Genomic DNA, 27,144 nt, shown 5'->3' with positions numbered 1-27,144 from the left:
CAACTGTGCAATGTGCATGCCTCCTCTTTACATCGCCCAGGCCAAGCTGGGTGTCTGATTCCATAGACTACTCCAAGTCGCTTCGGCACCTTCCGATATTTTCATTGATATCTTTGAGATCAGACACCCACTTTGGCCTAGGTAGGCGAAGTAGAGAAGAGGCATACGCAGTTGAACACTGAATGAAAAGTAAAGCAGAGAATATAAAAGGCAAGCGACAAAATGAGGTGGCATGTGGCGGAAGGCGAGTCGATATGTTAGGTCGTGGTCCGGTGATCATGAAGGCTGACTAGTATTCATTTAGAGGAGATTGCTTGTATTTCGACTTGATTTGAATGCGTACATGCTCGTCTGATAGCCCGCGAGATGCTGTTCCACAATTGGGGTCCGGTATACTTGATAGAGATCATATGATAGTCGTTCTTCGTTGACGCGCGTGTGCCCTACTTGTGCGCTTTTGACTACGAGATGAAGTAGTCGTTGAAATTTGAGGGACGGTGACCGTAATGGAACTGATACATAAACTTGGCAATTTCTAGCTTCCTCATATCTTCTATGTTTAGAACACCAAATCTTTTGAGTAGCGATTTATCAGTTGCACATCCAGTCCCCCGTGGGGCTTTGGAAATGATACGGATGATCCGATGTTGTAGTTTTTGCAGTGGGTCAATCGTATTCTTGCTGGCAGCACCCCAGCAAAGAATGCCGTATTGTAACTTTGATAGAAATAGAGTTTTGAAGAGTAGCCTATCAACGGAACCCTAACTGCTGGCAGAGTATAACTAAGGTGACGTTACAGACCTTATACCGTCGATAGTTGTGGTTTGAGTGATTGTATGTGACTCTCCCAAGACATGTCCGAATCCAGTAAAACACCAAGGTATTTGACAGTTTTAGCGTTGGAAATTGGTTGGCCAGCGATGTCAACGGTTAATTTAACGCAGGAGTTCACGACCAATAATTGGGATTTTACAAAGTTAACCCGAAGGCTATTATGGGACGTACACTCATGCACTTTGGGCATTTAATCACGGGTGACGGCATTCAAGCTTGCGGTAGTAGATGCGTGAGATAGGAGGTGAGTATCGTCAGCGAACAGTGTGGTATTCAATGACGATGTTTCAAAGATATCATTGACATATAAAGTAAAAAGGACCGGTCCACGAACTGAGCATTGAGGAACATCACAGTTAACAAGGTGGGGGAGGGTAAGCTGTTGGATATCGAAACCATTTGGTCTTTCTATAGGGATGATGTGGACGTGAAGTTCACGTTCGCATTCTGAGTGTGAACCTTGGAGATTCGCATTCAAAAACGAACCTTGGTAGGTTCTGAACTGTGAGCCTTTTTCATTTATTATTATTTTTGACGCCATCAAGGGCGTCTTTGGTTGAATTTCTTTCCGTTTAAACTTCGGACGACTCTCTGCATGGTGCTGGCAACGAGAAAATAAATTTACCACTTAACGAACATCCACCCTGCCCTTTTCGAAAATTTGGTTTGCTTTGTTAGAAAGGGTTCCTCAACATTTTCAGCTTTCCGTTTGTGAATATTCAGTGACTCGCTGCTGTGAGCGTTGGCCGCGATAACAATCATTTTATAAATTTTATCGATGATTAACATCAACGGGATTGATATAAAGAATGCACAGTTGTCTGATGTTAAAAGTATATCAGGCGTATGGGATCTATCTTGATTTGATATGTTCATTGTTCATTGTATCATAATATGCAATTACGCCCGATTGGGTTGTTGGCTACTGTATATTGTGCATAACTTACTTTTTGAGGTAATATCTGCAACAAGTATGGAAATAGGTATTTTACTGTGATCAATACAGATGTAGCAATAGTCCGACGTCTTGAGAAAACATTGTCCGGTCTAGCCTAGACAGTTGAAGCGTAGGCTGATATTCCATTGCAAGTCCTCGTCGAAATTGTTGGCAAAGCGACGGAAAATATTGATATTATGGCATTATTGTTCTAGTTGATCCAGTTGTCAGCGTCGTGGCACAATGTGGCCTGATTCGACGCTAGATATCGTGAGTATGACTGTAATCTATTACTTTACGGAAATTGAGGATTCGAATTAGCAATATTACGTGACGTCATAGTTTCGAGTTCACGTTTGCATAGAAATTTTCAAAAAGTTTCGCGTTGACACGATTTAGTTAGAACCTTTCAGAGGTTCACACCATCCCCAGATGCTGCGCTTTACTTGCTTGTCCTTTCTCCTTTATCATCCCTCAGTATGATTCATCTCATGTCGCCGTTGCAACGAGTCAGCACGAGGACCAAACATTGCTGGCTGGATCTGAGCTATGGTCCTCTGTGACCAATGACACGATAAAGGTGTGCAATTTTCAATGACCGTGATACATTACCTAGTTCGCCAATTGTTATGACAATTTCACCCATAAAAGCGATGTAAACATATCTTAAGACTATTTTCTACTTATCCGAGTAAATAGTCCAAGTAGGCAAACCTACTTGAGTACCCCGATAAAATAAAGTACTTCGTCACTCACAAGTTACCTCCTCTGAATTCCGTAGCCTACTAGTGTCAGCGAAGATATATTTGATAAGTAAAGCCACGAAACTGGAAGTCAATCGTGAAGGCATGCTCGGCGAGAGTCATTAGTCCGTCGAGCGTTCTGCAAGTCGAGAAAAGTAGGCCGGATCAATTACACAGAAAACTTAATGATCCGTGACGGAGCGAGATTATCGCATCATAGTATCGAAACTGCTAGCGCGCGTCAAGCCATGACCGAGCCTTTGATGGATCGGGGAAGGTTTTAGGGTGACGTAATAAGGCGTCTTTTAAATCAACACAGCGATTGTCCGGCACTTGAACTACTTAATTGCATCCGCTAAATTGTGTCTTCCTATCCAGTGGCGGTCGTCTCCCTGGAGATTTGCATACCTGGAACTTTTGAATGAGCTCCAAGCGAGGCATCTCGAGCTATGACTATTTCGACATCTTGAATCAAATGTAATAGGCGATGCAAAGCCCGATAGCTGTATAACAAACAATGAAATCTCCTTGTGGTTGCAATTGTCTCTCTATATCAGAGGTCTCAAACTCAAATGTGCTTGCCGGCCATTTTTCCAGTTTTGACGACGCCGCGGGCCGCAGCATTTATAGGGGTATTCTATGTCTTTCCAAGTATAGGCCTTATTTGGCGGGAATGAATTTCCCTATTGAAAGTGAGCCGATCCAGCAGACTGACAGTAAACACACATCGTCAAAATGTGATTTACGTTTGTATCAATTTAGGCCTGGCACGAAAAGAATCATCACATTTATAACTATTTGAATAGAATTGTTGTTTTACTTGATATGTATTAACTATAAGATATAGACACCATATGGGCGGACAAATGTATGATGCCATCATAAAAGCTATCAGGTTATAATTTTCAGCTACTATGAATATTTTGAATCCAACAGACTGATAATAGAGACTGATCTGATATCAAAACATTTTAAAGTTGAGCATTGTAATTCCAATCCAGGATTCGTGTATACTTCTGATAAGTATGCTATTAATCTCATGGCCAAATATCTTCAAATATAGGAGCAGAAAAAATATACAAATATAATATAAATATATTAATGAATGTGTCCAAGTGATTGAAATGTCGGAACGCCGAACGGCCCATTGCTGTTACATCGTTGGAGCGTACCACTACGGTACTCGGTACCTTTAAGTGGCCTTAATAACATGGTCTAGCGACCAAAGATGTAACTAACAGATTGCCAATGGTTGCCATAACTATACTTGCTTAATTAGCGAAATACGAAGCTGCGACCTTCTGATCTATTACTATTCCCCTGATACGCGATTAGTTTGTTGCGTCCATGGTTCTAACAAATTTACGGCATTCCGAGTCACTTCAAGTCAACTCGAGTCATTTTCATTTTGCCATTGAGTTATCCCGTGTCTGAGTAATTCTAAGAAAGGTCGCGTCCAAGTTCAACTCACAAATTTCAGTCTAGAATCGTCTAAGGGTCCGGTTTTGTCATCATGAATTGGAAATTAGCGAAATAGTGAATGTTCCACTGCATGGTAGCGTTTGCAATTGATGTGATAGTGAAGTTTGATGAATAGTTTAGGGCTTTCGGAACAATTTAAGAGGGAATTTTCACTTTATAACCTGAAAAGATATATGTGACACTTATATTTTGTAAAATTAATAAAAATCTAAAATGTCGTCGCGGGCCGCACAAAATGCTCTGGCGGGCCGCGTGTTTGAGACCTCTGCTCTATATCATACAGCGATGGATTCACGTGAATAGGTTAGTTGGCTTGACTTGGTCACGATTGTCTTCTATTAGTCATTAGCACTGGTTGCTTACCCGGCCTTATTATTTATGATATCCCTCATTTTGAAAAGCAATGACTTCGATACATTCATGGTCTATATTTCCAAGACATATCTTTGTTCTCTATTCAAGTCCATATTTTCTCTTACTTTTTAACAACCACGATTCTTCTTTTTTCTTTACAGGAGTATACAAAACACCAGGGCCTCCGGAGAGTTAGGCGATGTCATAAATCATCATTACAACATGGAAATGCTGTGATTACGTGTATGGCCAACGCTTCATTGCAGATTCATCTGTGATAAGAAGTGATTTGAATGGAAATCGCTCGAAGCATAAGCAAGGAAACGGAGGTTTGAGTTTTGCAGGATTTCAACCACTGCAGTTGTATGATGATAAATCATTCTTTTAGGGGGGAGTGGTAGGGAGGACAGCTATTCCTAGCAACAGTCATACTCAGAAGAACAAGAGGTGTGTTAAATGAAAACTTCAGATTTGCCGATAAATAACTTTTTCACTACACGACAGGCACCACCAAATACGGCAAGGGATGTGCTTATATATGTAAAGATTTTAGGAAATTTAAATTTATTGGTTGTTTTGGTGACCATTTCGCTGGCAGCAATCATTATAGCAAATGCTCATTAACCTGGTGTCGCAATAATATACGAATCCGTCGCTGGACAGACATACAATTTATTGATTCGTCAAATATATTACAATAATATTAACTGGGGAGCAAGGCATGACCTATTAAGATGTTATCTTGTCCTCTCGTCATCCCCGTAAGCGGTATCTTACAAAAGCCTAGGGCGAAAGTGGGCAGATAATAATAAAGAATATCTGATGGTGTAAAATATTTTCACGTAATAACATCACTGCGAGGCGTCCATGCACGACAGACTCAGCCGCATTAAGCAGCAATTGCTTGACTTACGCGCATCGTCTTCAATGTTATCTGTAAATATGTGATATCGCGTCTTGCGTCTTGAGAGGATTTGTACAATCAAGTATATTCAAAAGGTGTCGCACAATTATTATCTTCTGAGATCGCAGTAACGTCAGAAATACGTAATATCGTAATATCGTAATTCGGTGCGTGCCGTTGGTTCGAGTTCTGCGGGCAAATTATCGAAAGTGACTGCACAGTGCACAATGCACATGCACAGCCGCATTCGCAGTTTAATGACCATTTCAATGTGGGAAGAGGATCTCTATAACATAAATAGATGGATGTAAGCTACTCAGATATCACAAACTCCGTTTTCAATTTCAATAATGACACTGACATCGTCAGGGATGCGAAAATGGCTCGACCCCCTAAACACCCAGCGCTTTATAAAATACACGAGTTTTCAAATGCATAACTAAGAAGATGTAAAATTAATGTATTTTGTGTGATCTTGTGTGTTTTTCCTAGCTGTGAATCTGATTGGGACAAAATCGACGGGCATGGAAAAACCGCCCTGCCAATGTCAAGTCATCGAATAATTTTGACAAAATATCAAAAAGTCAACATTTCCATATTTTAATGGTTTAAGCTCATTTGACCCTTCTCTTATCCCAGACGAAGCGAAATTTACTCGTCGCACACCATTCAAACTTGGCGCTTCTTCGCGGTCGCAAATCAAATGATGCGACAATGGCATACCTACAAATCCATACCTTTGTTTTCAGTGGGACGTTTCGGCACTAAGCCAATGCATAGGAGGCTAATATATATTATCACGAACAATGGAGGCCATACAATATAGCAACGCACAATTTTTTTACCGTATCTGATAGGCTTTGAAAGCGTACATTTGATGGACATGAATATACCATAAATGACTCTGTCAGTCCGGGTACCTTAGAGTCGGAAGTTATATAGCAGTGACACCACTGATATTAGGATTATATTCTTTGAGCACTACGTCACTTGCATGCAACGGTTTAGCATTGGCGTTGTCGCCTCTGTTAATATCATCCTTTCGCTCCATATTTCCTGAAAACTATGAACTGCCTGCGCACTTTTTAACCTTGTCGGTGTCGATGTCGCAAATTTTCTATATACATTGTCGGTATTGCGGGATCATTTACGTGGACGTGTTTCCTAATAAAAACCTCATGATTTGAAAAAAATGTTCTGGATATTACTAGCATTTTCTCATTTACTCATAGCAATGCTTCGCGGGTCGCATGAGATCGCCCGACGGGCGGCATGTTTGGCACCCCATGCATTGACTCTTACCTAGTGCAACGGATGGATCACAATCAATATGCATGTTATTGTTGTTATAGCATTCATAGTGTTCCGACACCTATGAACTGGTAATTTTACACCAAACAGAAAATCCTACTATGATTCCTGAGCTGCTAACTGGGTAAATATAGCTGGGACTGGGAAAATCGATAGCGTGAGGGATTCGATTCGGAGTCGAGTCGATATCTTCTGAATTCATAACAGTAAGACAGGTTACACCAATTCAACATTTTTTTCCAATTTGTTGACACTAATATGTCGTAGTGGCCTGAAACAATAGTGGCGGTCACTTCTACGAACGTGAGCCTTGTGATACATGTTTTGAATAATATATGCTACCTGGTATCGAGGTTTCAAGGTTCCCGCCACGGGATGTAATATTCGCAACGCTATTTTGGTTCATAAAAAATAACAGGGTACGTATAATGATGACGGTACTCATTATGTCCAGCTCTACATATAGCTTTTGCAAAACACGCCTTTGGGGATCGGATGGTGATGACGAGCTTATAGATAAACCTTAAAAATATATCAAGGGGTGTAGGAGTCGAGCTACGTCGAACTCGAACCTGCACCAGTGTGGTAGATTACAGAAGTGGACCGTTCTTCAACGGTAATCGCCTCCACTATACTATTGTGATCTCACAGCGGTTCTGATACCAAGTGTAGATGGTTTTGTTTTGTGGTATTCATGTTGTTTGTCGACTACTATGGTCATTTACACCAGGCCGATATTCTTCATTTTTATTCCGTAATTGCCGACTTATAGCACGGCCCCCTTCTAGGCTTGTTGTAGGACACCGCTTACGCGGATGAGGTGGCCAGGAGGAGCCTAGATAAACCTCCAACACTTAAGTATAGGTAGGGTAGCATTTAAAACAAAAACCGTTTTAAAACAAACATGTTTAAAACAAGGCCCTAATTTAAAACATGTTTCTTATTGTTTTTTAGCCATGACGTCACGATTATTCAATTGCGACGTCATAGTGGATTGGCATTGACAATTGAAAATGTAGTGTAAATATAGCTCCTTTGATGAAATGTCTGTACTATTAATGTTGAACCGACTATTTTGAGGGTGCCAAACCATCCCATATCGATATACGTCGGCTGTATCGGGTGGAAATTGTCCGTAGGCTCATACAACATGTTTTTTGGAAAGTATTTACACAGTTATGGCATAATTTAACAACTTAGAAAAAAAACATTTTTTTAAAGGCCTTTGTTTAAAACATGCTTTTAAAAAAGTGTTTTAAAACAGTGCTTGTTTTCAATGCAACCCTATGTATTGGAATTCTTAAGTCGACCTCGGCCTGAATCGAACCTGCAATCATTGGTGTTGCAGCCGCGGATTACTGCGCTATCTCGCCACTGACTTTAGGTGGTAAGAGATTCAATAATGACTTTGTGATGGGGTTGATCGTGATCAGCCCTTATTGAGCTGACGAATTTGATTTAATGTGAACACGGCGTTTTGTCACCAGATAGGATTATTAGAACCGGCAATTTGATACCAATCTGCATCAGGATGCCTGAAATAATGATACGTCTCATCACGTGATAGGACTGAATAAACTTGACGTGGCCTGTCAATCAAACTCTTTCTTCAGGAGACTATTCTCAAACCCTAACTTCTGAAGCAGTCGGAAACCTAAACAAATTCCCTGGAGATAAGCGGTTTGTTAATAAGTGGTAATTTGACGCTATGCGTTTAACAAACCATGTTTGTCGCGTCATAATATATCTAGCAGAAAAACTGGTTAATACTCTCTCAACAATGACAAAGATGATCCTTGCAATGTGAATTTTCTCCGATCCCGAGTCACGGCAGCGCGAGAGAACACACAAAATCCCTTTCGTTACGCTTGAGACACCCGCAAAGTACTGCATTTCGGTTTTAGTGATGGATAGAAGATGACTTCCACCCTCACTTAGTGGCGACTAGTGCTGTGATTCGACGAGTTTAGTGGTATACAGGATAAATAAGCTTGTTTTCAGAGTGTTCAAGTCGTAATATTACCCAATTAGAGACATGGATTTATGTCACGCTTGAGTTTGAAACGTTATAGTTTGGGCAGGCGGCTATGGAGTATGGAATGGGAATTCGAAACAGGCCGCCAAGTCTTGCTCTATTGATATATCCAAGAAGTGGACCAAACAGCTAGTTTAAGTGCATTGCGGGTAGATGGTCTGGTATTCCATTAGGTTCGATTTGATCATAGTGCGGCATAGTGCATGCTTGTAGTAACAAAATGATTTTTACTCCTGTATGACCAATTCTGTAATCATTCGGGCAATATTCGTAGAGATTTATGCGAGGTTCGCGCAATCGAACATAATTCACGAAAAGAAGTTCTAAAATTACTGTTTTCCACCGTCATAAAAACACCTTGCGACACTTTTCATGATGAAAAGGTCGACGTTTTCGTAGCAAAACATTTCAACACATCGAGCATAACATACCTCCAAGTAATACGGGAACAGGGGTATTAGAGCAAATGTCTTGGTTCAAGTGATGTCTTGGATGTCTTGGATCAAGTCTGACGACTGAATTGGTGGGTGTTGCAAAATAAGTATCCTCAATACATAAATGGTCCGTTGATTAGTATCCTGAATTTCAAGCATACCACGATTGCAGCGATTTAAATGACAGGAAGCAATTGGGACGACGAACAAATTCTATTAATCGGACACGCGAAAAAGGTTTACATACTGAATCAGAAACTAATTTGCGCTTCGTTAAACGCGAAATCACTATATCTTTGACATGAGATCCGATAATAATAACTTGAGCTATCAGAACCTGATGCTGCGATGCCGCTTTTATTGAGGACATTCGTGGAGACTCTCCAGTCTCCAGTCTCCAGTCTCCACTGTCCGCGGAATTACGCGCACCGCAAGTACTAACACGGAAAACGCCTTCCTATATGCATACACTTACAACATTGATGCTTATTGTTTATGCCACCATATGTATTCGACCTAGCATCATCATGTTCAAATGTGTAATAGTATGTTTTCTGCCATAAATTTGACGTGGCTGTTCAGTCGATTATTCAAAGCACAACGCACTCCGGGGGTACGTGAAGTACTTCATCGAAACTACCTAACGCTCTTCCCGACGTGAGTCACGCGGTCTCACTCGAAGATGATACCAATCATCCGTATTTTGAAGAATGTCATTAGATGGCTTTCACCCTAACCCAGCAAGTAAAGAGGGTACACTTTATTACCCAGACATCCACGAAAGCTGGCTATTTTTTAGGGATGGTGTGAACCTCTGAAAGGTTCAGGTTCGTGTGAACGTGAACCTTTTTGAAAGGTTCTGTGTGAACACGAACGTGAACCTCATGACGTCAAGTGACGTCATATTGCTAAATTAAACCCCATATTTCAATTAGGTGATTGCCTATATTAATCTACTGTACACGATACCGAGCGACGACTCGGGGCCACATAATAGCTCGGTACTTAAGTACATATTGACGTTTGAAACGTCGCCAAATGTATCAACTGGGGCAATAAAATGATCTAATAATCCCATAAAATCAGTATCTTGCGTCGCTTTGCCAACAATTTCGACCTGATCGGGCAATGTATTCGGCGTCTGAGTATTGCTACACGGATATTGAGCAGAGTGTAAAATGGGTTTCTATACTTGCTACCGATTAACAAGTTATACAGCAGTATAGCTAACACCCCAGTCGCACGGATTTGGTTTTTATGATACAGTATACATTATGTACTCAAGATTGACCCCGTACGCCTGCTAGAATTTTACACCAGAAGACGATATCAATCTCATTGATTGGTTGAATAAGGATCATTTGCTGACAAAATACAGTGTATTTCGCTCTTGATGTCATTGATTGCGGGTCAAGCTCACAGCACAGAGACACTAAATATGCACAAACGGAAGGCTGGATATTTCGAGCAAACTTTTGTAACAATACAAGTAAGTTTTTGAGATTGTCAAGGGCATGCTCGTTTAGTGTTGAATGTTTATGCTGCCAGCCCCATGCATAGAGTGGCCCGCAGTTGAAAGTCAATAAATTTGAACCAAAGCTGTTATAATGAAGTGAAAATTGCAATATATGAAAAAGGTTCACAGTGCAGAACCTACCAAGGTTCTGTTGTGAACGCGAACCTCAAATTTTCCGAGGTTCACACACAGAACACGAACGTGAACCTCACGTTCACACCATCCCTACTATTTTTCTCCACGCTCTCCCGCGCACACAAGTACTCATTTGACGGGCGCAGATCGGTAAAGCAACGCAGACGGAATCGTAAAGTCTCAAAACACGTTTCCCCGCATCACCAAGATTACGCCGATGCGGTAACAAACACGAACGTTTCTCGTAAGTGGTGAAATGAACCGTGGCGCGGAGGGTAGCTAGCGATATTAAATCGGCAAAATTAGTCTGGAACTGCATGGGATCGCTCCTCACTTTTCACGTATAGTCATAGTAATTAGTGACATCATTTCGGTTGCAGAGTATAAATATAAGTATGCAGTATAAACTATATATAGCCCATAACTCGCAAATCCATAATACTAAGTCTCTTGCATCTACTGTATTATTGTAAGTTACACTGATGTACGCGGCTTGCTGGTTTCGTAAATATGTTTCTCGGAAAACAGTCCAAGACGATTTTGGAAATCTGATATGCCAACTCTGCTGCAAAAATCCTATATCAAATACCTCGAGCAGTTAAGGTAGAAGGTGACTTCTTGTCCGTAAAGCGCTAATGTAATGCATTACGGACAAATCGCCGGGGTAGCAATAACCGCGTGATACTAAGTACTGAAGAAGATCACCCGCAGCGGAAATCAGACCTATATTAATGCCCAATAAACCAAAGATAAATCCGCGAATAAATATGATCGTCCGGCCTATCCAATTACCAGATTCCATACGGTTTATTTACATCACGACTGAGGCTAATTCAAGGAAAGGCAATCGGGCGAAGAGGTGTTAACCACGATAAAACGGGCGTCGCGCCATGACGGATCGAAAAGGTTACATACAGTATTTTCGGGATTGCTACTTAAGTGCCGCAGTGCCGTCACAACCGTAGCTTCGGGACGGTCCTCAGTAACTCAGAAAGTCTGGAAATTAGAATCACCGAGACTCATGATATAGACGTAGTCAGGATGAAAATTTGAGGGGGTGGATTTTTTAAATAACGGCGTGATGTCGCAAACTTACATTGTGGGATAGTGAAAATAATGACGTCATGATGCCAAAGTCGAACACTTGGAGGGGGCGTTCGCGATTATTGCCAGCAGCTGAGCTAACACTGCATGGAGAATTGAGTTTCTGGGTTTTCTGTTGATATTGTTAAGCTTGTTATCCCCATGTTTATAAATCACTCTCCAATCTAAGAGGCTTCTTAGTGTTTATATAGAGAGTTGTCTCAGTTTCTCCCTAGCCTAACTAACCAATTGCTTGCTTCAAGCTGGGTATTGAGCTGGTAAACAAGAGCAATGTCTATATCTGCATTACCGTGAGTGAGTCTGCTATACCTGACAGGAGTGTAGAAACGTAGTTTGAATACGTACCTACGTCTTTTACAAGGTGACGTCACAATTGAACAGCGAGGTCACCACTCATACGTGTCATTTTGTGAGCCAATATGGTATGTGGTTTCGGCCAATGTGAGATGGCAAAGCGTGCCGGGCAGGTGTGTCTCATTACAAATTTAGGTGGATCAGGCGTCTAATCGACGTGTTCAGCGTGTCGACGGATTCAATCATGGTTCCCGGAACTTGGTAAATAACTCTCCACTGTCTAATATTAATATTAATCGCCAGGCAGACGTGCGGAACTACCAGCGTCTACTACGCCCCACCAAAAATAGCGCAACCGTGTGTTCAACATGACCGTAATCTTTTTGTTGCTGTATTACAGAACATTAGGGTATTTAGCGGCGGCATCCCGTTGTTAGTCTTTCCCTGCCTTGCTGAAACCCACCGACCATGAACATTCGGTTTCCGAGGCGGCTCGATCGTTTTACGTCAAGCCTCGTAGGGCTGGAAAAGGAAGAAACAGCGCATTTGTGCGAGCGAGAAAAATCGCAAGCAAGGCATTTCTGCTGCTTGTTTTGGGTTTCCGAGGTGGCTCTCAATAACATTGATCAGTGTCGTGTTCTTATTCGAGCATTTGACCCGCGCCACTGCAAAACAAAGGTCTTTGTTTGCGAGATTGCAGATTCGCCTGCACAATGACCGCAAGAGAATTGCGATAGGCGGGGTGTTTCAGTCTAGCGAGGCGAATGCCAATTGGGATAGCTGTAGGCCTAGTGGAGTTATTCATGAACTATACGACACGCGCCCGTCGATGTCATAAAATCGCGCCACCTTATCGTCAAATCCAAGATCACTAAGGCTATTTCCTGTAAAATGTATCGTATCATAAGCCAGGCTCGTCGGTCAGCTGATGGCGCGAATTCCTTGAAATATTTGGGTATGTGTTCAGCCTATTCAGGTTTGGTCTGAAATTTGAGCTTTAATTAGAAAAAGCAGAGAGCCACTTTCACGTTGTGTTCTTCGGTAAGTAGATTTTTCTTCCGCCACAGAAGTGCCAAAATGTATTATGCATGCATGATGAATAGAGAACACTTTGCATATCCATTCAGCGATACCATTTAAATAACATCCAAAATTAAGATATTACGCCATGGATTGTAAAAAATAGGTACTCATCGTGCCGAACTTTCCTATCAGACAAGCACTTGAGTACTTTTCACCTGTCACATAATGAACTGCTTTGTACGAGTTACATTCTACAAAATAATTCAGAGATGATGAGCGATAGTGGCCATGCCTTAATGCTCCAACAACTCTGTTTCAAAGCTTTGTTGATTAGATCCAAAAGACATATGCATTGCATAAATGGTCTAACTTGGGTTGTATTTATAACAAAAATCAATTTGACGCTTGGCCCTATTTATAAACATGTATTTTTTATTGTTTTTTGTTTTGTTTTTACTAGCCATGATGTCACGAATGTGACATCGAAGTGGAATGACATTGAAAATTGAAAATTACGGTAGAAAAAGGCTTCCCACCTCTGTCTTAAACGGTCCGAAAATATCTTTGACCAGGTCTACATTGTAATGCAGCATTTTTACGGTCGGATGTCATCATTGTCAGAGCATCCTTCCCATACCACGAATCTAAAACTACGTGCTATAACTATGGAACCGACGACAATTTCGAGGGTTTCAACCATTCCATATTGTGTATGTCGATTGTCGACTATATCGGTTGCAAATCGTTCTTAGACTCATAACACATGTTTTTAGAAAGTATTTAAACAAGTTATACGGCATAATTATACAACTTGAAAACACGATTTTGTTCTTTTTAAAATGGCAATTTTCTAAGGCACCGTTTAAAACACATTTTATACAGTGTTTTAAAACACCATTTGTTTTAAATGCAACCCCAGGACTAAGTACTTTACACCGTAAGTTTGCACCTAACTTGGTGAATAAATGTTTACTAATAATTCTAACTGATAACTGAAGGTGTAGTCTGGTGGGTCCGAATTCAGGTATTAGACAAAATCGAGCATCTGTGTATAATGTATACTGTAGGTATGACGCAATTATTAGGATAATGTTTAGAGCCGTGATCAGCCACTGTGTAGTAGGGGTGTTCAAAAATGACTTTTTTTCTCAAATCGTACTGGCTACTTGATAAAATTTTTAGGTTACCCAAAATAAGCCTACACACCAAATTTAGTTCAATTCCAGCCAGTAGCAGCATTGCTACAGGAGAAGAAAGTTTCTATTTATTGTAAAAAAAATGAAGAAATAAAAAAATTTGAAAATTTTCTCATCACCCCATGAAAGTGTTAGGTTGTCGACAGACACGATGTGGTTCAATTCCAACCAGCGGAAGCGGAGTTATTGCCGTCGAAAAATTTGGATTATCAATAAAGTAGTATTTACGGTGACCAATTCTTTAATTATTTGTTATGGTGGTGCCCACCGTGAATACTATTTTATTCGAATCCAAATTTTTCGACGGCAATAATTCCGCTTCCACTGGTTGGAATTGAACCAAATTTGGTGAACATCGTTTCCATAGACAACCTAACACTTTCATGGGGTGAACAGAAAATTTTCAAATTTTTCATTTATTCATTTTTATATAAGAAATAGAAACTTTCTTCTCCTGTAGCAATGCGGCTACTGGCTGAAATTGAACCAAATTTGGTGTGTAGGCCTAAATTGGGTAACCTAAGTATTTTATCAAGTAGCCAGTACGATTTGAGAAAAAAAGTCATTTTTGAACACCCCTACTGTGTAGTTTAAGCACAACTCGGTTGATTCCCACGTGCCGGATGCATCATTACTCTCAGAATGCTTATTATATTTTACGCCCCCTGTTCAAGAACCGCTGTTATAGTGGGTGAAAGTTGAATCGTATTAATCAACCATAGATGGCTGATTCCCTCGCAACGGATCAGATGCTTAGCAAGTACTAGTGCGTGTTCGATTTCGAGCAGTGTCATTTTGCTGTAGCGATATTGTGAAATGTTAAAATTGACAAGCGAATTATGGATTGTATGAATGAGAATGAATGAATGAATTGAATACGCTACTTTCCTAGCGTTCCGGCCTCGCTAAGTTAAAAGTGTTGTAATGGGACGTATCAGTTGTCTGTTAGTAATATGGCTGGAAAAATATCGAGCATCCCACCGCGTGATTCTATGCCGGATCGAGTGTAGGCTTCGAGTCGAGTTGATTGCTATCCGAGTATGATTCATGGTTACGTCATGACGGTATGACGTATGCGGAAGTTGAAATATGCGACCAAAAAGTAAACAATGCCAGTTCTCGACCACATTGACTATAATTTGATATTTTTTCGATCATACCCATTTCATTTCACTCATGCTGCTGGTTGATAAAGACTCCACAAAAATGTCTGTAAAGTGGCGTAGCTTTGTGATATATGTGTTGGATGTTGTGATACTATTAATCAAGATTTCATAGACTAATAGTAGGGATGGTGTGAAAGAGAGGTTCACGTTCGCGTTCTGTTTGTGAACCTCGGAAATTTAGAGGTTCGCGTTCACAACAGAACCTTGGTAGGTTCTGCACTGTGAACCCTTTCCATATATTACGATTTTCACTTCATTATAACATCGTTGGTTTGAATTTATTGTATTTCAAGTGCAGGCCACTCTATGCATGGCACTGGTAGCATAAAAACATCAACCCTAAACGAGCATGCACCTTGACAATCTTAAAAGCTTTACTTGCTTTGTTGCAAAAGTTTGCTCGAAAGATGCAGCTTTTCGTTTGTAAATATTTAGTGACTCTCTTCTACGAGCTTGACCCGCAATCGCAAAACATTACGAGCGAAATAAACTATGTAGTCAGCGAATTATGCTTATTCAACCAATCAAAGAGATTGATATCATTTTCTGATGTAAAAAACCTAGCAGGCGTGCGGGGTCAATCTTGACTTCATGTTTACTGTATCATTAAAACCAAATCGGTGCGTGAGGTGTTGGCTACTGCTGTAGGACTTGTTAATGGGGTAATATCGAGTCTAGACATGACTCGAGTCAAGACATGACTCGAGTCGTCCCAACACTGTTCCAAGGCTATATCTGCATCTTCCTTGCCCGGCGGCATATGCACATCATATACTCATGGTATGCATATGCGCAGATCGTGTGTATGTATATCATGATTCGGTGTATATGCCGCAAAAACATCAAGGACAAAAATAAACTTTCCTTTCCATATATTCCCAGGGAAGTCTTCGTCGAAATTGTTGGCAAAGTGGCGGAAGATATTGATTTTATGGGATTATTGATTTTAAGGGATTATTATATCAATTTGATTGCCCCAGTTGATATAAACTTCAGCATTGTGACATTATGTTGCCCGAGTCGTCTCTAGGTATCGTGTACATTATTATAGGCTATCATTTCATTGAAGGATATGATTGGAATTAGCAATATGACGTCACGTGACGTCATGAGGTTCACGTTCGTGTTCACACAGAACCTTTCAAAAAGGTTCGCGTTCACACGAACCTGAACCTTTCAGAGGTTCACACCATCCCTAACTAATAGTATAGAAACTATAACTCTCGTTGATATAATGGAAGGGGGGGATCTCCCCTCACTACTCGAATCATGACAATTAATGCTCAATTCGTATCCGCGTACTGGAATCATGGTCCCCAGCCCTAGAACACTAAGAGGGTATTTCGTGCTGACAAATGATGGGATATGTACACCATACAACTTGACGTATATCCTTTCGAATTCCTGTGACAGCAAATTTCTAACAGTAGGTCTAGCCGATATGCTGTCGCTTGCACTTGCTGTGTGCCTGATGGTAGCGACGATCCCGTCCGGGCGGTGTGGCACTGTGAAAAGAAGGAGGGACTCAGGTTGGCAAAATATTAGTCCTATTCTTCAGATTTGTATTTCAATTTTTGATTGTAATGTAGGTGTGATGGCTTCTGACTACATCGGAGATGATTATACAGATTACGAAGTAAGTAAATAGGTCACTGTACGATACATACGCGGCTCTCCGACCACGGTCATTATTACTATTAGTATTGTAAAAAGTTTAAGTGATGCTTATCATCTATAATGGACTGGTTCACCATGATCTGTAAATACCTTCTGTTATCAAATACTCTGGAACTTAATTCAGCTTGGAGAATACGGATGACCACTACGGGCGGCATGCTGAGTCATAGCATGTCATATATTTAGAATAAGCTGTTTGGACTCCCAGATCTGCGACGAATGAAGCGTCATCGCTACAGCCGATCACTTCACAACATCATGCATTCAATATGAATTCCGCATTTCGTTTTTAATAACTTATTGTAATGAGTTACATGTCCCGCTCATCCTTCGCTATTTACTTTCGTTACCTCAAATGCCGACCGCGGTTGCTATGAGTTCATAATATGTTGTAAAAAGTTTATTTAGTTACTCTGGGGTATATGAGCACCGCTCCGATTTCCACTACTACTACCACTGCTACTACTAATTCCACTCTCAACGGAACGCCTAAGCAGGAGTAACCGTCCGGATATCATGACCAAAATCAAACGAGCAAAAAAAAACTAGAACCATTGCCAATTAGTCAACTTCCGCAATTCCCATTATGTATTGCATATAAATAACAATTTGAATTTATAACTGAAATGTAAAAAAGTTTACTTTAATCTCGGCACTTCCTCAGCGGGCAGGTTGCCCCCGGATTGTGTGTATATTTACCAGTTTTACTGTATAAATAAAGAAAATAATATTATACGGCTAGCGTAAATACTGGAGAAACGAGGAACTTTAGCATAGGCGGTTATTCTGGTTTTCCCACGGTCTGGTCCAGAATTGAATTGGTTAGTTTGTCTAACCTGCTGGAAATGCGCTATAGCAACTATGCGTTTTGCTGCGCTCTGATAGTATGGCGCCATAGTTTTATATTGCTATTGGCGATCTCCTGGGCGGTGCCTTGAAAAGTAGAAAGCTCGACTTGGTCACATTTTTCTTTTACGTGCTTCCCCTTTCTATGATATGGCTTCGATCTTAATAATCTATGTGGTAAACCCAGTGTTGGGATGACTCGAGTCACTTTGTTTCGTGTGACTTGACTAGACTCGAGTCACTTTGCAAAAATGACTTGACTTGACCCGGCGTTTCAGAAATGTGGATTGACTGGTGACTTGGAGCGAAATTTACGAGTCAATTTCAAGTCATCAAGTAACAATGTCGAGAAAAATGGCTAGTCTTGCATGTATTCGGATTGATTTAACTCTATATTCGTATTTCGACTCAAAATAACCGGCGACTTTCAAACTGCCATCGAAATGCAATGACGTAATTATGCCTCGTACTTCATAAAAATCAACTTGACTTAAATTATAACTTGACTCGTGACTTGACTTGACTTGAATTGACTCGAGATGACTCGTGACTTAAAGGTAGTGACTTGATCCCAACACTGGGTAAACAAAACAAAATATCAAAAGTATTATAGTTTTCCCGCAGAAATGCGCGATAACGTCTGTCCGATAACTTTCGATGTTGTCATGTTGTTAGCTACTTTGTTGATATACGCGATCTTCATTTTCAGCCCGACATATACGGCAATGGTGAGTTCTATCGATTAGACCTATGGGTATGGGTAGTAACATATGTGGGTAATTGAATGTACTTTATGCACTTCTATTCCATTGCATGCTTCGAATTATGCAGGTATATGCAGTCCCGTTGGAGTCTATACATTAAAGCGATTTCGTAACGTCAAGGGAATTTTATTTCTACATTCGTGTATCGGAAAACCCAACGGATGAATGAATGAGACCTAAAATTGGACGAGCATCACAGTTGTTTTAGTAGTTAAAAACCTTTTCGAGTGTAAATACATTGACCATAGTCATAAGAAGCCAATCCAATTCGCAGTCGGGGAATGGCATGTTTCAACTAACGAGCAGCCAACGAATGATACAGTCAGGGTCAAAATGTGATGTTGTTGACGCAAAACGTAGATTCGATTAGATTGGGATTTGGGAATAAGTCTCAAGTCAATATCGCCTATATGCAGCAGTGGGCAATAGGGAAGTGCTTCAAATTTTTCGGGGTACTCGTGGTTATGATTTATGACTATTACCACTTCTACTTGACAGTATTTAGTTTATATAATACGTGGGTAGAAATGTACAAAGTTACTTTACTTGAGTACCAACGATGACTACTTTAATCATGTCTGCCCATATGTCATTAAAATAGAACAGGGATCCAGGGGCTCCGATATCATTATATGCCAGCATGAAAAAGTATCCTATTTCAACCATAACATTGGCTTCGATACAGCCTACAATCGACCGCATCGTATTTACAAACGGTGTTTTAAAACGCTCTGTTTAAGACATGTTTTAAACAGTGTTTTAAACAAAGGCATTTAAATAAACAAACTAGTGTTTTTTTAGTTGTAAAATTATGCCTTATTTGTGTAAATACTTTCCAAAAAGCATGTTGTATGAGCATACGGACAATAACCACCCGATAAAGCGGACGTATATCGATATGGGATCGTTGGAACCCTCGAAACTGTCGGTTCAACAGCAATAGTACAGATATTTTGTCAAAGTAGCTATATTTACCCTATATTCTCATTTATCAATGTCAATCCAACATGTCGTCACAATTGAATATTAAATTGATTTTTGTTTTAAATGCAACCCTAATCGTATTATATAAGCCGTCGGTATGTTACTATTCTTCAAGAGCGGGTAAATCAGTAATTGATACTGATGCAACACCATCAACGTCACTACATCTGCGAAAGTGTCTGGCGTAAGTTTTAGCGAAGCTCAGAAGCGGTGAAGTTTCAAGCTGGAGGAAACAGTTACGAATGAGATGTAATATGTTTCTTCATTTTCTTAGCCGAATACCTTCTCGCATACTATGAGATTATCTACGATAAAAAGTTCAACGCGAAGTGGCTTGACCCGACGTCTCCGGCATTTCGCAAGGAAGAAAAAAAAGTGGTGAAAGTGGTAAGACATGTTGGATTTACTTTGATTCGCGCGCACTGGGCCATGCGCATATACGATCCAGGTAGTCAAATTATCACCACCCCACACTTACCCCAAACGTCACTTATATTATATAGGAAAATTTAGTGCTGCATTCTTGCATATGAAGCCTGCAGGTGAGATTTACTTTGATTCGTGCGCATATAGGTTGTAGCTGAACAAAACAATTCTTCCACATATATAGACATCCCAGATAATTCACTTTTCGTTAGGATTCCGCACTTGTAATTAATGATGCCATTGTATTTTAGATCGAGGGAAATATATCGTGACATCGAGCACAAATGGTGTTTACTGTTTACACACTGAAATTCAAACTTATTCCGATTCAATTTAAATTCGGTGATTTAGAATGGTATTGTGACTCTCTTATTTCCGGAATTTTCCAATTGCTCCCGAGTTGAGCAGCATCCACTCCTATGCCACATTTTGTGACGATAGAATGAAGATGTGATTTCGAGCTTACAAACCTATAGGCATTGGCTGACTTCGGCACCACGAGATCTTCTAATATACCCTTGCTTTATTACAGTTGACAAGGGAACTTGCACGCAACCTTGAAATCGTTGATTCCGATGTGGAGGTGAGGGTGCTCACCTTCATCCCCGGATCTACGAAGGCCGAAGTTTCCGTGAGCATTCCACTTCATTACACCGTCTCGACCGATGAAATCACGCAAAATCTGCGAAGTATGGTCAACAACTCCCGGATCGGGAAATCGAATATAATCGCACTGACGGGTAAGCTTGTTATTTATTGCCGATTGCGGTGAGCCGAGTGCGTCTCCGTATAGCCAGTGCTTCTCCGTGGTAGTGCGGGCACCGGTGCCACATTTTAATCTGATTTAAATATTTAGAATGTAATTTAGAACACTTACATATCGTCCATTTTCGACTTATCCTGCGTCAAAATGCTACAAGCGTCGTATGAAATTGTTTAAGAGTAGCTTATAATTCGTTTAAGACCAGTGATATTTGGGCAGTAAGAATATTTTTAAACAATATTTGACGCCGTACGGTAGTAGGATTCAGCGACACTTTACAGTATAATAGAACTAGCAAACAGCGAAATCGCTTTTTTTCTAAGTGGCCCAATAGTCCAGAACGAGTTGGTGGTTTTCAAGGACTTTGCCTTGCGCAAACTTCTATAAAATCACGCAAAACAGGTACAATATCCAAAAGACAGCGGCACATTTCTTATTCAAGCAAAGTTCCAATTCTTTGTATCGTCGTGATAACATTCCGGGCTAATTATGATTTATGGAATTTTACTGGTCCACAAGCTGAAACGGTTGAGAACCGCTGTTCTACGTTGTACTCGGTCTATAATGCATATATTTTCAACATTATTTCCAGATCTCAATGTGCAACTCGGTGATGATCCTGTTGGTCAAGAGGTATTATGCTTATCTATATACATTATTACGTATGTATATAATGGTGTGTCATACCTAATCTGTTACGGATAGTGCGAATGTTCGGTTCGCGTTCGCAAAAGAACCTTGGAAGGTTCTGTACGGGGATTTTTTTTGTGAAATATCACAATTCTAAAGTAATCGCAATAATCTTTATCATAAATAATTGTATTTCAACTTTCTGTCAATCACTGCATCAAGGTGGCTGCATAGAAAGGAAGTTTTACGTCAAACTGAGATACACCTTGTATCGCCAAATACATCGCTACAGTACATTATAGCTTGTTTCCGCAACTGCCAGGCTCTTGGCCCCGAAACGGGCTACAGAATCAGGTCATGGGGCTATTTTCCCTCGCAGTAGCAGAATTAGAAAGTCGGATGAAACCGCAAAGGAGTTTGGTCCCGGGGTGCAAAATTGTTCCTGGTCTCCTGAGATTTTTTGACCAGCTAAGAATACTGGGTGCGAATAAATGACTGTCGTAGAATTTTTCCAACAGGTTGTTATAATCATGTTAGGACATTTCTCTCCAGACACATTTTCATGAGGGACATGTTTCGTATGACACTAATGGTACTCTGAATATTGAGCTTATCTTTATTTAGAAATCGCTTTGACAGGAAGTATTAGTATGAGCGTCACGTCGGATGATTTCAGATTTCGAGTTCAAGTTCAAGAAACTTTTAGGGATTCTCACGAAACCCACTATATGTATTTCCCCAAATTGAGCGATCGAGGACTGGAATAGGGCATATACCAATTGCTAATGCACTTCCTTTTGTTTAACTTGAGCCTAGCAAGCGAGGATTTTATTTGTTTCAAACCCGTTCCTCATAATTACTTGATGCGGTCACGTTAGTGCGGTTTCGAGGCACAGAAGCACTTTGTCCCTTACAAAACATCACTCGTGATTGAATAAAAGCATTGACTGATCTGGTAAAAATCAGGCTATAAACGTGTCTGCGTTTTGACGACATGCAATGATAATGCGACTGACTCGCAAGTCGCAACAATTACTGTATCAGGTCAGGCCTATTTATGATAAATTGCGCGACCTCTTGCTGTTTACTCTTGTAGGCTATAGATATTATTTCTAGGCGACCTGAATACTGAGAAAGTATTCGAGCGTCATACTCCAGAGATGATGCACAAGAAAATCCCGATACCTTGAAGCCTCCGACTATTATTCAAATGCCAATCCTTTCGATTCATTTTTTCAATTAGATGGCGATCGTTTTTGAACTTACTTACAAAAACGACATTCGGAATCAAGCCGCAGCTTTGCAGGATGTTTTGTCACCGGAATTCCAGGCTCTAGCAAACAGAATATCGACACAGGTGATATCACGTATTGTGTACGTACAGTGTGTGTTGTTACTTGAAGGCAGATGTGGTAAAATAGTATTCGTTGTTACTCAAGTAGAAATAGAAGTTACTCCGTAAATTTCTTCTTAGCTACATGTATAGCAGTAACGATTTCTAAGACTTGCCAAAACTACTTTCAAATGGACATAGCAAATAAAGATATGAATAGTACAGGAGGAAGAATCTTCAGAAAGTAGATCCTGTCGGACGGTGACATACTTTTAGAAGTTAATCGGAGGTGACTAATTTTGAAATAGCAGTGTGCATCATCGCGACTAGCGCGAAATTATTTAAGACACCACAAATTAGCGCAATTTTCGAAAATAAATTCAGGTATCGCGGCTCAGTTGCTATTTTTCCCAGTTAGTATGACAATTTTACCCATGAAGATGATACATGCAAACTTACCCAAATAATTCTTTCTATTTTACAAAATCCAGAAGACGAAAAAGTAAGTACTTCTGCTTAAAAGCGGTTAAGTAGAAGTGATAGTGGGTAAAACCTACTCCAGTACGAAAAAAGTGGAGGAACCTCGCTACTGATTTCAGGAAACATCACCATTCGTTATGTAATGTTTAGTTTGCTCTTTAACTAGCAATGTCTTTCTTTTCAGTTCGAAATCCTGCTGGCAGATCCTCTTTACACATACGGCTTGATATCACTTACACCGGATCAGGTTGTTATTGATACTATCCGATGATGATGGACACGTGGGCTAAATTTTACTATATTTGTTTGCGCAGATTGACACCACAGTTTTAAAAATATCGTCGGAAGGGCGCTTCACGAAAGCCGAAATTGAAGTCTATGTCGCAGGAGTCGACGTGGACATTCTTGCCGAATCATTGTCGGCCATGATGGAAATTGACTTGCGGATTGACGGCGGTCGGATCGTCGGAATAGGTTTGACGCAAGTTCATCTTTACACAGGGTTGCTTGAGTATACGGAAAGCCAGAAACTTATATAAGTTGAAAAGAAAAGCGTAACATATTTAAAATATTCCTTTGTTCGTGACAGATGAATTGAACAGGGTTCCCGTCGCCGTTGGATCAGGAGGCGGGCCCTTCGATGGTAAGTTTTATTTAAACATTTACTGGCGTTCGCTTCAAATTAGTTACTCTCTTTACACAGAGGTGGCCAAAGTAGTCAGCGTTGCTACTCAAGTAGACGTAGAAGTAACAACGTAACTTTCTACTTAATTACGGAGAGAAGTAGCAATTTCCCCCAAAAAATTTGAAAGGTCTTAAACCTACTTAAGAAAGTAGAGGAGGCTTACCCTAGTTATCCGAAAAAGTAGAAGTGATCCATTACTGACCGCCTCTGCTGTAATGTCAGATCACTACAAAAACACACCACTTTACAATCTCACTGTAAAAAACAATATCTTGCTAATAAATACAAGAACAGTACTTACAATGCACACTTCGAACATATTTTATGGCCGCGAAGCGCAGCTTTGATTTTTCAGATGCATTTTTTCAGGTGCCGATCTGGATTATTACAGAGAGGATTATGGACCGGAAGAGGGTGCAGAAGGAAGAGGTATGGATTCTAATATTCTATATTAGAGGGAATATTCATTATCGTGTCTTTTATACTCGCAAATATATTCTAGATGATAATGGCACAATCATCGAGGAGGAAGTGATGTCGGATAAGATCGACGGAAACTTGCCAGTTCCCGATGTAACTGACCCTCCAGGTAATCTAGCGTTTCAGAACCTATTCCACGCATTACTACATATATATTTGATATCTTTAACCTTCGCGTCGCTCATTCCTCGCAAGTCGATGAAATTTTGCGCTTCGATTTTTGACGTAATATTCTCTGCTGCAGATGAGATGCAATAGCGCATCGTCTGTAACTCTCTTTTCACTTCGTTCTACAAAGGGAACCCAACGAGACCTATACCCATATATAGCTACTCCGATAATATTTATTGTTGATTAACAAAGTCTAGCCATTCCATACCAGCCCGGGTTCTTGAAGTTCTTGCAACAAAAAATCCTCTTCGCGGCTCGCGCGATTTTCTGCCAATAGTTTGTACATGTTTGAGGCCACTGTGTTTGATGCTACAGCCAATAAGCGACGCCCGTAAAAAGTTACTACAGTATGGTTTGATCATGAAAATGTGCCGACCTTTGTATTACACAACTTGGTTTGAATGTCCGGCATGGCTTCACTGGAAAACACCGCCGGAGTCCGTTGGGATGCTTTAGTGTAGGGGTGTGCAACGGTGGGCGAGGGACTATAAGAAATAGATATGTCGAGGTCAACCCCCTCCGCGCCGGGACACATGAAGACCTAAAGTTTTTGGCAAAGTGCGAAAAACTAAACGAACATGCACCTTGCCAATTTCAAAAAATATTTGCTCGAAACATTGCCCAGAATACTCAGCTTTCCGTTAGTGCAGTGGTTCTCAACCTTTTTTTAGATGCGCCCCCCTTTTTGATAGTGCAAAATTTCGCGCGCCCCTCATCGTCATATCACAAAATCCAACTGGGATGCTAGCAACCATAACAGATTGTTTGGTGGTATGGACGGTTATGAATGTTGATAAGAGAATAAAAAAGATGAAATTGGGTCCATATAGAGAAAAACACGTGCGCATAGGAGGTAAATCGCGCGAAGCGCGAAATTTTTTTACAGGTGACCGCTTCATTGCGCCCCCCTTCAGATGTTTCACGCCCCCCAGGTTGAGAACCCCTGCGTTAGTGAATCCTCAGTGATTTTGTGGACTTATTATAATTTTTGATTGTCCCAGTTGATACATTATAAGGTGACATTTAAAATGTCAGCATGTATACTTCAGCATTTTGGCATACTGTACATATATATTACTTTACGGAAATGTAGGGTTGGAATTAGCAATATGACGTCACGTGACGCCATAGGTTCACGTTCGCGTTTACACAAAACCTTTCAAAAAAACTCGCACCATCCGCACTATCTACTCCAGTCTCCAGTGACTATGTTTCTATTACTTCCACTTGTTTTCATCAGTATTGAAAAAACATAAATTTTTATACTTTGGATTCTGAACAGTAGAAAGTAATTTTGAGATATGCTTTCATCACTTTTACGAGTGACATTGCCATTGCAATTCGACGAAATAGCTCCTGTATCATGACAACACGGACGACTGAATATATTTTGCACCTATATGCATTGTCATTAGTAATTTTCCGTTAATCGCGAAAATGCACCCTGCAATTTATGAAGTAGCCCTCTCTGATTAACCGCTAAAAGCACGCGCCTATTCGACCCGATCTATGTTTTAAAACTACTTATTTAGTCAATTTTCAGATCCTAATTTTCCACCTCTTCGTGGAGCACTTTTGACATGCTTTTGAAATTTCAACAGGTACTCGTAATTGAGTAGTAACGCTGACTACTTTTTCCGCCTCTGTCACTAATAAACCAAGTGAGCAGTTTCGCCGAGAACATCTGCTTCGAACTCCTGATGAGAATGGGTTCATATACAACGTATTATTATACATAGAACCGCAGGGGGCAGGTTCTTGAGATATTTCGCAGATCGATTTGTGTATTGGCTTTTCGGACGTGATCCGAGTTACGCGTGCGATTCCAGCTCTGCGTATCACCAATTTAAAGATATAACAGTACCTGCCCGAAACGATTGCGTCTGAACTTATCTCGACAATTCCTAACTTCATGCTCAACTGTTACAGCGCGAGAAGAGCCAACACCCCCTCAACCCTCTAGAACTGTTCCGAAAGTCGCTGCTACCGAGCCAACGCCGCCAGCTATACCCGGAGCGGCGGAACCGACACCGCCAGGTATACGTCACCGCATTGCTCTCACACCAATCCGCCCTTTCACGCAACCTTCGCAGGAAATTGCGGCGATTTTGACACGCCTCGTTACGGGACCGTTGCGTGTAGTGTCGAAACTCGACTGGGGTCGATATGCTTCTTCACCTGCAACAGCGACACTAAAATGATAGGCACCGACACCATAGAATGCGGGATTAACGGGAGATGGAATGAAGACCCACCGGTTTGCCTCCGTAAGTATACGCGATACTTTCTAGAGCAGCGGTTCTGAACTTTTTTGGACATGCGAACCCCTTGACGATGTTCAAAAAATTGCGCCCCCTGACCCCCCTGCACTTATCGTCATGTCAAAAAGAGCACATCTTCTAATACAGAGGTAGGCAACCTTCTTGCTAATCACGGC

General features: G+C 40.7%; 1 protein-coding gene across 2 annotated transcripts in view; it reads left to right on the top strand.

The window, feature by feature from the left end:
* The window catches only part of LOC145434068 (uncharacterized), a 169,864-nt gene that overhangs the window by 119,050 nt on the left and 23,670 nt on the right, over nt 1–27,144 (top strand). The window contains exons 2-15 of one of the 2 annotated variants that reach the window (XM_080311352.1): nt 16,882–16,997; nt 17,058–17,104; nt 18,701–18,719; nt 20,014–20,126; nt 20,698–20,905; nt 21,521–21,561; nt 22,802–22,915; nt 23,556–23,618; nt 23,686–23,845; nt 23,961–24,014; nt 24,426–24,485; nt 24,559–24,645; nt 26,637–26,744; nt 26,801–26,974. In XM_080311352.1, coding sequence (XP_080167478.1) covers nt 16,910–16,997; nt 17,058–17,104; nt 18,701–18,719; nt 20,014–20,126; nt 20,698–20,905; nt 21,521–21,561; nt 22,802–22,915; nt 23,556–23,618; nt 23,686–23,845; nt 23,961–24,014; nt 24,426–24,485; nt 24,559–24,645; nt 26,637–26,744; nt 26,801–26,974 — 1,336 coding nt within the window. In that variant the 5' untranslated portion in view covers nt 16,882–16,909. The remainder of the gene's footprint in view (nt 1–16,881; nt 16,998–17,057; nt 17,105–18,700; nt 18,720–20,013; nt 20,127–20,697; nt 20,906–21,520; nt 21,562–22,801; nt 22,916–23,555; nt 23,619–23,685; nt 23,846–23,960; nt 24,015–24,425; nt 24,486–24,558; nt 24,646–26,636; nt 26,745–26,800; nt 26,975–27,144) is intronic. The other variant, XM_080311354.1, reaches the window with a different exon arrangement.

This window comes from Botryllus schlosseri, chromosome 2 (genome assembly GCF_051294905.1).
Source record: "Botryllus schlosseri isolate E-star chromosome 2, Bs_hap1, whole genome shotgun sequence".
Lineage (NCBI taxonomy): Eukaryota > Metazoa > Chordata > Ascidiacea > Stolidobranchia > Styelidae > Botryllus > Botryllus schlosseri.
This window is presented reverse-complemented; position numbering and strand designations above follow the sequence as displayed.